Source organism: Desmodus rotundus, chromosome 2, assembly GCF_022682495.2.
Source record: "Desmodus rotundus isolate HL8 chromosome 2, HLdesRot8A.1, whole genome shotgun sequence".
NCBI lineage: Eukaryota > Metazoa > Chordata > Mammalia > Chiroptera > Phyllostomidae > Desmodus > Desmodus rotundus.
The window spans coordinates 201,122,269-201,137,700 of record NC_071388.1 but is presented as its reverse complement, the minus strand read 5'-3'; the positions used below and the strand labels follow the sequence as shown (position 1 = coordinate 201,137,700).

The following is a 15,432-nucleotide window of genomic DNA, read 5'->3' as shown; positions in this document are numbered from 1 at the left end:
TTCACTTATATGTGGAATCTAATGAAAAAAAAAATCAACCAAGTAGAAACAGACTCATAGACACAGAGAGCAAACTGACAGCTGTCAGAAAGGAAGGGGTTGAGGGCTGCAGGACGAACTGGTGGTTGCAGAACAGACACAAAGATGCGGACTGCAGCATGGGGAAACAGACAACGATGTCAAAACTGGGTCTGGGGCAGGCGGGTACTTGGGAGAGCAGGGGGCCTCTCCATAGAGTGCGTGGTTTTCCTGCCACTTTGCTGTGCATCTGAAACTGCTGTGGAGTGGTACTGAATGCAAACTTTGTTTGAAAAATAAAATTAAATAATAAATAAATATGTTTTAAATCCGAAAAAATAAAGACACTCTTTCGTCTTTTATTTTCCATTACAGTTGACATACAATATTATATCAGTTTCAGGAATACAACACAGTGACTAGACATTCATATAACTTACAAAGTGATCACCCCTAAGTCAAGTACTCATCTGACACCATGTATAGTTATTGCAATATAATTGGCTAAATTCTCTATTCTGTACATCCGGTGGCTTTCTATAACTGGCAATTTGGACCTTTTAATTCCTTCCCCTTTTCACTCATCTCCTCAACCTCCTTCCCATCTGGCAGACTGCTTTCATTGTATTGTATTTTATTTTTTGTCTTTTAAAGATAAGAATCCCATGTGTATTCTTGTTAAAAATGTATCTAATGTTTAATGACAGATTTCAGATTGCCGTCAATCTGAGCGTGGAACGGTATGCCCTGGTGTTTGGAATCAACACCTTCATTGCGCTGGTGATCCAGACCCTTTTAACCGTGATCGTAGTAGACTCCGGAGGGCTCAACCTGCCCGTCAGCATTCAGGTGAGCTCCAAGACTGCTCTTCGCACTTGGTGGGCACGGAGAGTAACTAGGTCCTCAAAGGATCCTATCCTATAACCTTACCACTGCTGATGTTTCAATTTCTCGAATTCCTTGGCTAGGCAAATTTTAAAATAAGAAATTCCTTAATTATCAATATAACACACCAAGTAGTTTCGAGCAATAATCACAATAAGTCAGCCTTTATCTTTGGCTCCTGAAACATCATCAGGTAACAGGTCAGTGTGTCCCCAGATGCCTCCTCTTCCTCCCACCACCTAGTTCCCAGGTTTACTGAAATTTAACTGGGAGGCTCACCTGGCTCCAGACCTCTGTTCCCTGTTCCTGGCACTCCTGAGGGACTTACAATTAGCTCAATCTCACATTTGATATAAGGATCTAAAAAAAAAAGGATATAAGATAGACAAAAAGTAACCTCAATGTCTAACATTCATTACTAGAGACATCACACTTAGCACTGTAGCATCCTGCAAACACAGATGCATAGATCAGCGGGAGTTAGTACTTTTCCACTATCGGCAGTGTTAGCCAAAACGTGAACCAAGCCGCCCGGCTCCAGAGCCCGCACTCTTAGTTACTGTACCGCTACGCTTTCATACCTGGTTCCCCTACGTTGGCAGAAGAAAATATTGTATAAACCCAAATATCCCATATTAAGGTCCTAGGTCTCAGTTACTCCATAATCCAAGTAAATCAACAGCATCACTATGAAAAATCAATGACATACATGGTCAGCTATTATGTGTACCTAATTCTATTTGTTTTTCTACAGTTTTTGATTTATGGGACTTATTTTGCCGTCATTGCTGGAATTTTCCTTATTAGAAGCATATACATTATCTACTCAGCCAAATGCCAAAAGGAAGTATATAGCTTTTCCCTTAATCACAATGCATAAGAGCCACACCCGGAGGGACCAAGGAATGTCATCTAATCTTATGTTAATGACTACGGCCTCTTAGCAAGAACTGTGTTGGTCACAATGTCACTGAGTGCCTTTTGACACTCATCACAAGTCTGGATTCCGATGAACCTTTTCAAAACCACAACAAAATCCCAACTTCAGACCAGGTATCTTTATGCCCAGCTCAACTGGATGCAGTCAACAGGACCCACTAATCTCAATGAAACAGCCCACGTCAGGACCCCAGTGAATGGCGGTAACTGAAAAATTCTGTTCTGAGCACTTGAAAGGACATGCCAACGGCATGGAAACAAACCTCCATCCTGGAGGTGATGTTCCCCATCTGTGAGCAGCAGTGCTAATAGGATTGACCCCGCTTCCTGGCTTAGATATGTACTTTATGCTACCAAAACAGGCAGCATGTGGAACATTTTTTGTCACATGAGTCATTTTCCTTTTTCTTCCATTAAATGTATTTCTGTATAACACAGTTCTGTAAGAGAATTACAAAGTTTGATCCCATTTCTAAGGACTCCTCTCCAATCTTGGTAAGAGCATTATGAACAAGCTTTTATTTGATAATATCACCACTTGATTTTTTATGATAATTTTTCACTTCGAGCTTTGCTGAGCTTTATTGTTGAAACTCTACCTCAACAATAATTCCAGACACTCCTGTGTGTCCCCAGAATGACAATCCATCTCAATTCCTAGTGGCCCCAAGACAGGTGATGCTCTTTCTTCCTGTTATGACCCCAGATAGGTGTTTTACTGCTACATCAGTGTAATGTCTGCCTAAAACAGAAAACTGGAACAGAAATTCCACAAGTTTCTACGAGTACTCATAAATAAGACCCACTGATTGGGGGTGGGCACCTAATTTTTAAATGGCAGAGATTGTACTCAATAAAATAATATGTACAGAAATATTAAAGAATCTTTCTAATTTTCTGATGAATTGTGCTGAAAATTATCCGAGCTTGTCTGCCCTTCGAAACTTCAGCAGAGGACCCATTGAGCAGTATGCCACTGGGAACAGAGAATGCTGACTCGAGGTTTGTGTTGCAAATAGGCTTTTCTCCGAACCCCAAAATCCAATCACTGGACTAAAATCCCAGCTCCAACGCGTCAACACACACTTAGTGGAGAAAACTAAGTGACAATCCTACTTATGTCAAAAGCAAGGAAGGCATGACCACTATTATCCTTCTCACTTAACTTATTGTACCAGAGATATTAGCCAACACAATTAGACAAGCAAACAAATGACATTAAAAATTGGAAAGGAGGAGGAGAACTATTACTGTTCCAGAGGCTACAAGTATACACCCAAGAAACTCAACCAAAAACTGATAGTAGTATAGAGAGTAAGTATACAGAGAACAACAGCTTTCATGATATAGCAATCTTTTAGTGAAAGACCTCATTTGCAGCAGAACTAAAATAATTAAATTTAATCTATTTGATGATTTAATAAATGTGAAGACATATATGAATATGCCTGAAAATACTTATGAAGATTACGCAACAACACCTACACATATGGAAAAACCTACCTTGTTCCTGGTTAGGAAAATATGTATATGAATCCATCAGGCTTCCTAAACGAATGTAGACATTAAATCTAATTCCAGTGAAAAAATACATGTTTCTTTTTTCCAGAAATAGTAAGGGTGATTCTAAATTTTATTTGGAAAAATTAAGGAAGAACCAAGAAAATGCTTTTTAAAATAGAAAAATAAGATAAATTATTTGCAGAGAATAAAATCCTACTCTTGACTCTCAGTCACAGTAACATAGGAGCAGGAAGAGACAATCCAATAAAACAGAGTAGAAAATTCTGAATTAGTCCTTAATTCATTTGGGATTTTAGACTCTAATAAAGATAGAATTTCATGCAAGAGGAAGAAAAAATGGAATATTTAATAAGATTAGAACAATTTAATTTTGGTTTTAAAGGAAAAACTAAGTAGGACCCAAGAGTGCTAGAATAACTCTTATCAATATGTAATTATATATGTATCAATATGCAGATGTAAAAAAATAAAACTACAAAGGACAGAAGGAAAACATGTAAGAATTTATAACCACAAACCTTTCTAAAGTAAGTCCTAGAAGTCAAAAAACTAAACTTATGCATGGAAGAAAAAAACACTCCAAGCAAAGCAGCAACAACAGAAAAGGTAACCTGGGGAAATTATTGCAACTCATCAAAGCTACTTTCCTGAATTTAAAATGAACAAATACAGGTCAATAAGAAAAAGATCAACAACTGGATAGAAAAATAGGCAAGGAGTGTGAACAGAGAATTCAGAGAAAGGGAAATGCAGATGGCTCAGACACATAAAAGATGCTAAAATTAACTCATAAGACAAATGTATAATAAAGCAACAGTGAGAGATCATGTTCAACTGTCATACTAGAAACTAATCCAAAAGTGTGACAATACATTTACTTTGGGAATGAGTCAACAGGTAATCTCAAAGATTGTTGAGGGGGGTGTAAATTAGTGTCATTGCTACAAAGGAAAATTCGGTATTCTCAAAATTACGAATATGTTTATCTTTCTATCTTTCCACCTATAGATTCCTCTGATAGAAACATACACTACCAGTAAATTTGCATACCTGGTAACTGACTTGTAGAAAAGGTTTTTCTTTGAATTATTGTTCTAAGAATAAAGGATTGAAAACTATTTAAATTTTATTAAATGGGGACAGGGAAAATGTATTAATGTATACCTATATATTTACTCATAATAATACTAGCTAGATAAAAAATGAGGGAGATCCTTACATAGTAATAAAGGGCTCTAAATTATAGAGCCCTTTAAGTGGAAAAAAGTCAACTGTCAAAATAGTAATAGGTGTAATGACTCATCATTTGTGTAAAATTAAGGTGAAAAATACGGTATTGGCTTATATACGCATACAACATTTCTGGGAGAAAAAAACCAATCCTAATGGTTACGTGTTGGGGGGTAATGGGACCTATGGGGTAATGTCACCTTTTTACAGGGTTTGCATGTTTGCACCGTCTGAATGACCCACCCCCAAATTAAACTACTAATTTTTAAGAAATGTTTTAACCTCATAGGAAATCAATTAGCACTAAAGAATAAGAACCTGGAGAATTTTTTTATTTTTTATATGCAACCATTCTGCTGTTTTTTACATTTTTTGGCAATATGTATGAATACGTCATTGTGCATTTATAATGAATAGGAACAAACACAGAAGAAAAGATAGAGTATTTTTTTTTTAAGAGAAAGATTTGTTTGTATTAAAACATAGTTTTGCTTTGCAAGCTGTAGGATTTTTTGCAGTCACATAAGAACACCTTATGGAGAAATACCTTAAATGTCCTGTACGTAGGATGACTCTGAAACACCAACAGCATCAAAGTTGACAGAGAAACGACAGAAATAAGGGGCTAGAAACAGCTAGAGCATACTCATCTCTGAGGAGAACAGAAAAGCCGTAGGTCGCTTGTTTGGACTTGTCCCCTGCCTGGGACTACTGTCTTAACCGTGGTCTGCTGTTTACTGGCACATTATTATGGGCTACGTAACTGGGCAGAATTTCACAACTTCTCCCTCGACAGTGGCTGGCATTCCCTTTATTGCTAGGGTTTCTAGCCTTGCTCTACGGGAGCCAGTTTGTAGCACAAATAGGAGATGGGGGGACTCTGTTAGAACATGGTCATGCCACTCCTGGCTCCTCCAACGACTTTTCTTTTCACTTCAAGTAAAAGGGCCATCGCCTCAGCGGCTATGATCTCCAAGGCCCTCCAGGAGTCCTGCCGGCTTTTGCCTCCCTGACTTTGTCCTGCTTCCCCATCCAGCTCTTGAGGAGGACGAGGATGGAGTGACCCGGGACACTGTGGCTTCTTCTTGTAATTATTTGTTCCAGTTTCCAGAAAACAATCTCAAGTCTTTCTCATTTGCATACTTACTAGAAACGTTGAGCTTAACGAGACAATCAACTTTTAAGAGAAGTTGTTCTAAAATGTCAGAGGACCCAATTCTCACATGAAGAACCAGGCCTCCCAGATTTAAAAACTCAAGGCGGGACGAACAAAAACGAGAAATGTGAATGCCTCTGACTCAGCTGGCTACGGGGAGAAGAAAGAAAAGAAAAATAGAGGTGTGAGTTGACATGGATCCTCTCCTCTCCTGGGATTCAACTTAAGAGCGTGACCCTGAGTGCCCCCCAGTCCAATCCCATATGGGATGGAAGAGACCCAGAACGTCTCCTGGCCCCGTGGAGGTGCTGAGCGGACGGCAGACGGTGCTGCCTGATGAGGTGGCCAGCATTCAGGACGGAGGGATAAAATGATCCAGGGATGAAGAACCTCAGGGCTGACAGCCAGCACCAGGATCAAGTGACAGGCACAGCCCTCTTCCAGGCTATCAGCAGCAGCAGCAGAGAGAGCCAAGTGGGCACAGTGCCATCAAGGAAGAGCCACTGGGTATTATCGACAGGGGCCAGAGAACAGGTTTTAGCCCTTTGTGGGCCGCTTAACTTCATTCCATTGTCATAGCCACAGACTCTACCTAGATCTCCCTACTGTCTTATGCATGTACAGCATGGTTGGCACATCAACTAGGGGGCAGAAATGTGTGTTACTCAGAGCAGCAATCACCACCTCGAGACACACGTTTGAAAGTACACATTCTTTGGACAAGGAGGAATATGAAAACAGTATTCATTATGTCATCCATTGCTGATGTATTGACCTGCAAATTCAAAGAAAAAGATGGTGTCATAAATAGATAAAAGAGAATGAAAGATATTGTAAAATAACTATGTAATTGAAATGTGATCGTCCCAAACTAGGCTTTTATTTGAATTTTGAATTATATTAGAGTCACCATCTCTCTGATATCTCCCACTACATTCCTAAAACTTAAGCCTTAATTCAGATTACAGGGAAATGTCAAGAAAAATGGCCAGATGTTTGATCAGTTTCCAAAGATGGGTTTATACCCTCAATATACTGAATGAAGAAGAAAAAATATTTCTCCGCAGAGGGAAATTACAAGAACACTTATCAATAACAGAGAGAGCCTTTTATTTTCGTTAGTGATACATAGATGAGGGCTGTTTCTTATAATCAGTTACATCTTGGGTTCCACAAAATGTATAAATGTAAAAGGATTAATATGTTTCAAGAAATAAAAATATTTAATATAAATATGGCAAGGCAACACAAGGCTATCAACCATTACCAAATAAATTTGCAAAGGAGCCAAATTTCTAAAACATCTAGCAGTGAAAAATGAAATAGAATTTAAAAACTCCATAAGGTTTAAACAGATTGCTAGACACAGCTAAAGAGAAAACCAGTGATAGAAAACACAGCTTCATAAATTAGAATTCGGCACAGAGAGGCATGGATTAAAAACGTGAAAGGTGAGAAGACATGGCTGAACGAGAGAAGATTTATCACAGTGTTTCCCAAGCAGGGGAGTTGCTGCTTACCTTAGGGAGCATTTGGAAACATCTGAGGACACTTGCGTCACAATGGCATTTACTGTCTGGAAGCCAGGAATGTAAAATGTCCCACAATGCAAGGAATAGTCCTACACAACAAAGAATTTTCCCAACCAAATTTACCATCGTGCGTCTCATGAAACACGGCCTAACCAACGTCTGACAGATTGAAGAACATAACACAGAGCATGGAGAAGACATAAAATTCGAAGAGAGTGGGTGATAATTTTCCAAAGTGATTTAAGACATCGATCCTCAAATTCAAGTGTCTCAACAAATACTGAGTTGGACAAGATCAACAAAATTCCAACCACACACATTGTAGTGAAACTGAAGAACAGAAAAGAAATATAAAATGGAAAAATAGCCAGGAAAAAGGGGAATTTACGTAGAAAGAAACAATCATGAAACCAAAGGCAGATGTCTCAACACAATGGAAGTCAGAAGCCAGGAGAATATAAAGGTCAACCTAGATTTGTATCTGAAACTCTTTTAAGAATTTTTCCCACAGGCAAGGAGGATGGTCCCTCTACTGGGCAGAATTCACATGCGTGTTGATAGACAAAAGGCTGACAATGAAACACTAGGATCAGGTCATCGGAAAGAGGTGCTCCAGAGTCCAGAGAAAGGCTGGTAGTTCTCTAGAGACACACAACGCCCTTCTACATACGAAACATTCCAAGTGGGCATGGTGCTGAAAACTACTCATTACAGTCGTGGTAAATGGCCTGCATGAAAGACGATCAAATGACACAGGCACATAAATAAATCAACTGGGACAGTGACCCAAACACTGGAATAAAGCTGGGGTTGGAGAGACATTGGAGAGACAGGGTTTCCCCAGCCTCTCTTAGGGCTGAGGTTGAAGGTCAAAGCCAATAAGGGTGCTTTTCTTACCAGGAAGTCCCCTGATGATTGCTGCAAACCTCAGCTCTTCTCTGCAAGCCCAGACTGGCCTCTTTACTTACCCTTCTAAGAATAAAGGTCTCTGGCTCAGCTCTGAGTACATGGCTTCCTGTCATTCCCCCGCTGGCAGAAGCACCAGTTTTGGGCACAATGAAAGTGGAAAGAGTCCGGAGAAATACAGCCGAAAGGAACCCCTGAACACTCCCAAGGTCAGAGGCGAGCCCTTCACCCTACCCCAGACCACCACTCATTGTTTTCATCTGCCAAGACCAAGATCTAGACCACAGAACACTTGTGCATTTCCAGCTCATGAAGACAGGTACACAGTTGCTAGTTGTAAAATGGAAAGAAGAAAAAGAGGGAAGGGGGAAAAAAGGAACTAACGCTATACTGAGCAGTAACGATATGCCACATACTGTGCTAGGTTCCTTATATGCACAGATCTCATTTAATCTTCGTAGCATTCCTATGAAGCTTCTATTACAATTTTTATTTTATAAAATGAGGCAAGTGGGGCTCAGTGGAATTTCCATTCACTTAAAAAGCATTTATTAAGCCCATACACTACCAGACTCTTTTACAAGCACTGAGAGTATTACTTGCAAACAAGAATAATAGACTTGATCCTTAATGTCGTGGAGCTTAGAGCCTAATGGAAAACTTGGCTATTAACCCAATAAACACAATAATGAATGAATGTAAGATCACTCCCTAGGAAATGCGTGCTGTAAGAGGACTGTCTGTGAAAGGACATGACCAAGGAATCTGGCCTGAACTGGAGAGTGAAAGAAAACATCTCTGGGGAAATGACGTGGGAGCTGGGAGCTGAAGAATGAAAATCAGACAACCAGGGTACAGGGTGAGCAGGCCTGTGCCATCACATGAAACAGCATGTGCAAAGGCCCTGGGGCAGAGGGAGACCGTGTGCTGGAGGAACTGAAAGATGGCCAGTGTGGCACACACTCATCGTGAGAGAAAGAGTGAGTGGCTCATGATAGTACAGGGGTTGGGGAACTGTGGGGAAGAAGGAGGATGTCTGAGGCCTTACACGTCATGGCGGGGAGATTGGGAGTCTATCAGAGGATTTTTGAGTTAAAAATAATTATTATTTTTGCATTTGGAAAAAATCATGCTGGCTGTAGACTTAGAGGGAGGGCCAGAGGATGTGTGGAGAGAACAGCGAGTAGGCATTTATCCAGACTAAAGATAATGATGTTAACACTAGGGTGTTACAAGGAGAAATAGAGAGAACATACCTGAGAATTATTTAAGGTAAAATTGATAGGACAGGGTGATGAATTTAACGTAGCTACAGGGAGGGAATTTCTAGATTTCTGGTGTTACCACGATTCTGATAAAGAGCAATGGAAGGGGACTGAGTGGGGAGGATTGTGAGCTACATTTGAAAGTGCTGCATTCAAACTCCTCTTGAGCCATTCAAGTGTGGACGTGAAGTTCACACCAGACATAGAGGATTCAGAGGAGGTGTCTCTGCAAAACACACAAATGTGTTGGTACCATCTCGATGGTAAGCAAAGCTGTGATCATAGATGAAACTGCCTAAGAAGAAAGTACCCAGTGAGAAGAGAGTCAAAGATGAAGCTTTTAAGAACGTCAATTATGGGTCATTTAAAGAAAAATGAGCATGCACAGAAGTCTAAGGAGAGACCAAAGAGAAAGGAAAAAAACTTAGAGGGTTTTGGCTGCTGTACTTGTTAAAAGAAGAGAATGTTTGAAGCAGGAAGGAGTGATCAGCAATGTCAAATGATGGTGAGAAGTCAAGTAATAGGTGGACACATTTCCACTGGATTTGCAAACAAGGAGGTCATTTTTGACAACAGACTTTCCCATTTAGAGGAGAAGATACTTTAAAGTGGGTCAGAAGGTGAGAGGGTGGCGAAAAGATGGAAATAGTCAGTACAGATAACTTGTTCAAAAAGCTTGTCTCTGGTGGAGGGGAGAGAACTCAGGTATAACCAAATAGGGCTGTTGAGTGAAGAGAGGGTTTGCTGAAATGGAACATGTTGAATAAGGATAATTTTTTTAATGAGGAGGGTCAAATTAGGTAAAACAAGTGAACTATAAAGGAAAAACTGTAGTGCCAAAGTTCTCAGGTGGGAGGAAGAGGACTTGGAGGGACTGGCCCTAGAGAGAAGGGGCAGGGGTGGCAGGTATAGAATTGTATGCTCGCTGCTGAGAACATAAGGGAGATGGCATCTGGGTTCTTCCCTTTTCTATCCCTGAAGTAAATTCTAGTCTGAGAACGAGGGAAAGATGAGGGAGTTGGAGGACTGAGAAGGACAGGTAAGGCGTGCAAAGGCCTTTAAGGAGAGTAGGAGGACTGGGCAACTAGACAAATCTGCCAGACTGGCTCACTGGCTCCTAGTCACCTGACTAGGAGCTCGGAGTGCAAGCATTCCGCTTTGGTGGGTGACTGGCTCCAGAATGCACAAAAAGGTCCCCCTCCCCCTAGAACTGAAGTTTTCTTCACAGGTGTAATCAAAACATAGGCAGGCAATGGAGCTTAGAGCTTTGGTGTGATTATTATAGAAATAACAAGGGAAATAAAGACAAGAGCATTCTGGGGGCTTAGAGGAGAAGAGAGGTATCTTGATGAAGTTGGAGACTGGTACAATGGAAGTAGTTGACCAAGTAAACAGAAGAGATTGTAGTAGAAGGAGCCAAATGACTGAATTTCCTGTGTTAGAATGAGAATAGGGTGTGGCCACATGAAGGTAGCTGAGATAAAGCACAAAAAGGAGTCTTTGAGATGAGGAGATTGCAGAACTGGAAAGACAAGATGCCTTTCACGTGGACATTGAAGAAGTGCACGGTAACAGCAGGATTTGGGATGAAGAGTTGATGCCAAAGAGTTTAATGACAGGAAGAGACATCAGCTCAGTAGATATCAGCAACCCGATCCCTGGGAAATGGCCTGGTTAAATGAGCTTCAAAGAAAGGAACATTTTCATTTTCTCCCAAGAGGTTAGGGATAATTATCTGGAGCCAGCAAGGAGAAGCAGGAACAATATCAACAACCACAAGTAAATGTCCAAGCTCTTCGCATGAAAATGAGGAAGCTGGTATTTGAACTCAAGAACCTGAAAAACGCTAGCAGCATTATTTTCCTCCTTATTAGTCAGGGGGGTTAACTTCCATTTCCCTTGTCCCTCAAAATTATGTTCCTCCCTCCTACATCCATGCCTGATTCTGACACGTTTTCCTATGCACCCTCTCCCCTCTCGGAAGAGGCTGTGGTTCTCTCCCCTCATCAAGTGGGAGATCGTGGGGTTTTCTTGTTAGGTTTATTTCTGATATACTCAAGACAAATCCAGAAGGCAGGAGGGCTAAAGCAGGCAAAAAGATGAAGCAGAGGAATTTCAGCATTGCCAAGGTGGCAGAAATAGTAGTGGGTCCATGAAAGGCCTGGAAAAGAAAAGACGAGAAACTCAACTGAAAGTTCAACTATGATGTTGTGCAAATAACCCATGGTCAGACTAGACAGAAAGAGAATGGATGGAAGAAGAGAGCAGGCTTCCAGGAGCACAGATTACAGGATGGCATCCAGGAAGGCTAACCTACACGAGAAAGACCTAGAAACCGCGAAAGCATCCCAAGGAGAACAGCAACTCCCTGCCTTCTGAGAAGGATTAGCTAGAACGCAGTCACTTCAGTTTAATCACTGGCAAATATTTTCATTTTCATCATCACTCTTTATAGATGTAATTCGGTTTCTGATTGTCATCGCCACCTGCTCTGTTCAAGAGCTTTGTTGATACAAATGAGATCAGTATTTATCTCAAAGAAGAGGACAGCTTATCCAATGGGTCTCCAAGCAGGGCTGTCTCCATGTGACCCACCTGGTGAAAGGATGCAGGGGGTGGTGGGTGGGGAGGGGTGACCTGGAAGGTCCTCCCTCCCAGAGTTTTTGCTCCATTCTGGGAGCATCATCTTCCCTGATGATCATTATCTCTAAGCTCCTTTCAAAGTGAGATTTCCAGAGGACTAATTGATTGTTACTAACAAGTACATGGAAATGTGTTTGTAGAAACACTGCAGCCAGGGTTGCTGCAGCTAAAAATCCCCGAAGCCAGGTCTTTATCACAACACATTTGTTTTCAGGCTTTCTTTTTATATCAAAGATCACACACACACACACACACACACACACAGAGCCCTCCATTCCCCAACCCTATTGCCTCACCATCAGCAGGGGATGTGGGGCCTTGTGATTCAAGGACAGAAGGTAACACCCTATGAGGCTCAGCAGGGGAGGGTCCTCGCAGAAGGTGGACCTTATCATAAGTCAGTTAACCTCAAAAACATCTTTGAAAGGCCCTGTGCTTCCTTGTCTGTTAGCAACTCAACATCCCAACACCTCTACCACCTGCCAGGGTCTCCTCCCTCCTGCTTGGAAGAAGCCTGGGACAACATTTGCTGAAGTCACTTCCTTGCAGAGAGCAGGTTGGTCTGCCCACTGCAGGAACTCCTGTGAGATTTGGGGATGGACGATTGTAAAGTGGCCAGTATTCCACAAGGCTGTCATCTTAACTGCAGTCAAACCCAGGGTAGAATTCCCTCTCAGAGGGGCCTTTGGATAAATATAAATACCTGTCACCTTAATAACATTTAAATTCAAACTTTCCAAAGGCTGTAAGAATATTCTCTAATACAACCAGACTGTATAAAATAAAATACCAACCCCTTCCACCGAGAACGTACTTTTTTCCAAGGAACCACAGTTGTGTGGGTGCGGGTAGACTTTTTACACGGGGACAAGTTCTTCCAGCATTTTTACCTGTACGTTCCGAGACAGTTGGGCGCATCAGTCCTTTCAGCAGAACCTGCCTTAGGCACTTAACCTTTCGTGGCTCAGGCACCCCAAGACAAAAAAAAAAATGGCTCAAATGAAAGAACAGATCAAAGCTCCAGAAAAAATACTACTAAGCAATGAAGAGATAGCCAACCTATCAGATGCACAGTTCAAAACACTGGTAATCAGGATGCTCACAGAATTGGTTGAATTTGCTTGCAAATTAGATGAAAAAATGAAGGCTATGGTGAGTGAAATAAAGGAAAATGTACAGGGAACCAACAGTGACAGGAAGGAAACTGGGACTCAAATCAATGGTGTGGACCAAAAGGAAGAAAGAAACATCCAACCAGAAAAGAATGAAGAAATAAGAATTCAAAAAAATGAGAAGAGGCTTAGGAACCTCCAGGACATCTTTAAACATTCCAACATCCTAATCATAGGGGTGCCAGAAGGAGAAGAGGAAGAGCAACAAATTGAAAACTTATTTGAACAAATAATGAAGGAGAACTTTCCCAATATGGCAAAGGAAATAGACTTCCAGGAAGTCCAGGAAGCTCAGAGAGTCCCAAAGAAGTTGGACCCAAGGAGGAACACACCCAGGCACATCATAATTACATTAGCCAAGATTAAAGATAAGGAGAGAATCTTAAAAGCCACAAGAGAAAAGGAGACAGTTACCTACAAAGGAGTTCCCATGGGACTGTCAGCTGCTTTCTCAAAAGAGACCTTGCAGGCAAGAAGGGGCTGGGAAGAAGTATCTAAGTCATGAAAGGCAAGGACCTACATCCAAGATTGCTCTATCCAGCAAAGCTTTCATTTAGAATGGAAGGGCAGATGAAGTGCTTCCCAGATAAGGTCAAGTTCAAGGAGTTCATCATCACCAAGCCCTTATTATATGAAATGTTGAAGGGATTTATCTAAGAAAAAGAAGATAAAAAATGTGAACAGTAAAAATTACAGCAAACACAGTTATTAACAACCACACCTAAAACAAAAACAAAAGCAAACTAAGCAAACAACAAGAACAGGAAAGAATCACAGAAATAGAGATCACATGGAGGGTTATCAGCAGGGGAGTGGGAGGGGGAGAGAGGAGGGAAAGGTACAGAGAGCATAAATGGTAGGTAGAAAATAGACAGGGGGAGGGTAAGAATAGTATAGGAAATGTAGAAGCCAAAGAACTTATCTGTATGACCCATGGACATGAACTAAAGGGGGGGAATGTGGGTGGGAGGGGGTGTGCAGGGTGGAGGGGAATAGAGGGGGGGAAATGGGACAACTAATAGCATAATCAATAAAATATATTATTAAAAAAATAAAAAATAAAATAAAATATCATTAAATTTAAACAATTACTGGAAAGTGCCATACATGATACTTCTAAACCCAGAAATGCAAGTGGAAATTTTTCTATAAATTCCTATAAAATTCAGATTATCTGGGTCCTGTTAGAACTATTTCATCAAACCCACTAGTTTTTACTATTTGCATACATTTGACATGTAACATATGTAACTCCTTTGGTTCTGTGCCTCTGGAGAACCCAGACAGTATAATCAATCTTACATTATATCCTTTTATAGAATTAGTTAATTTATCCAAAAAATGTTGTGAGTTAAGAATATGGTAGGCACCAACACGGATAAAACCCTTTCTTTCATGTCTCTTCTGTTTCAGAGGGAAGAAACAGAAAAATCCAGTTAAGCACATTAATCTATAACCAGTGGCGACAAGGCAAGGGAAGGGAAGAGAGAGCAACGGGAGGAGGGCCACTCCCAGCAGGCTGGTGGGGAAGTCCTCCCAGACAAAGGGCATCGGAGCACTGTCTTTGGAGGGGGTGGGGCGAGGCCCGCAGGGACTGGGAGGAGGAGCAGTCCCGCAGCTGCAACAGGAAGATCCAGGTCCCGAACAGGCAGTGCCCCCTCGCCTCGCCTGGGTGTTGTCACCACACACAGTCCCACAGGTATTCTGTCCAGGGGAAATGAGACCAGCCCTGTCAGTGCCCGACAGTCATTTTATCTCCTGCTCTCTACTTCCTTTACGAAAAAGATGAAGGCTTAGAATCAGATCGATGTTTTCTGTTCCAGTCATCTTCTTCCTCCTCCAGAAGTTTCCAATGTCCAAATAAAGGTTCTGAGGACATTCCAGTAAAGAAACCCATGTAACTTTTTTTAACCCCACATTTCTGAATGGATTTGGTCTCACAACTCTGTTTGCATAATTAATAGAATTCAGGCGTGTTGAAAACAGTTTGAGAAACACCGGGCTCAGAAGCCAACTTGCCTTTCAATTCTAACGTTGCCTGAAAAACGAGACCTAAAGTCACAGGCACCCAGAGCCGCACCTCCCAGCTAACAGGCCTGACATGACAAGGAAGGGACTGGAGACAGAGCAGCTTTTAAACTTTTTTTTTTTTAAGATTTTAT

General features: G+C 41.3%; 1 protein-coding gene across 8 annotated transcripts in view; it reads left to right on the top strand.

Annotated features, from left to right (window-relative positions):
- Positions 1-15,124, top strand: part of SLC19A3 (solute carrier family 19 member 3) — a 32,242-nt gene extending 17,118 nt beyond the window's left edge. For 7 of the 8 annotated variants that reach the window (XM_045198438.3, XM_024564313.4, XM_053919148.2 and 4 more), the window contains exons 7-8: positions 726-867; positions 1,658-3,274. In XM_045198438.3, the coding sequence (XP_045054373.2) occupies positions 726-867; positions 1,658-1,783 (268 nt within the window). In that variant the 3' untranslated portion in view covers positions 1,784-3,274. Of the gene's footprint in view, positions 1-725; positions 868-1,657; positions 3,275-14,683 lie in introns of those variants that run through there. The other variant, XM_045198440.2, reaches the window with a different exon arrangement.
- The last annotated feature ends 308 nt before the right edge of the window (positions 15,125-15,432 follow it).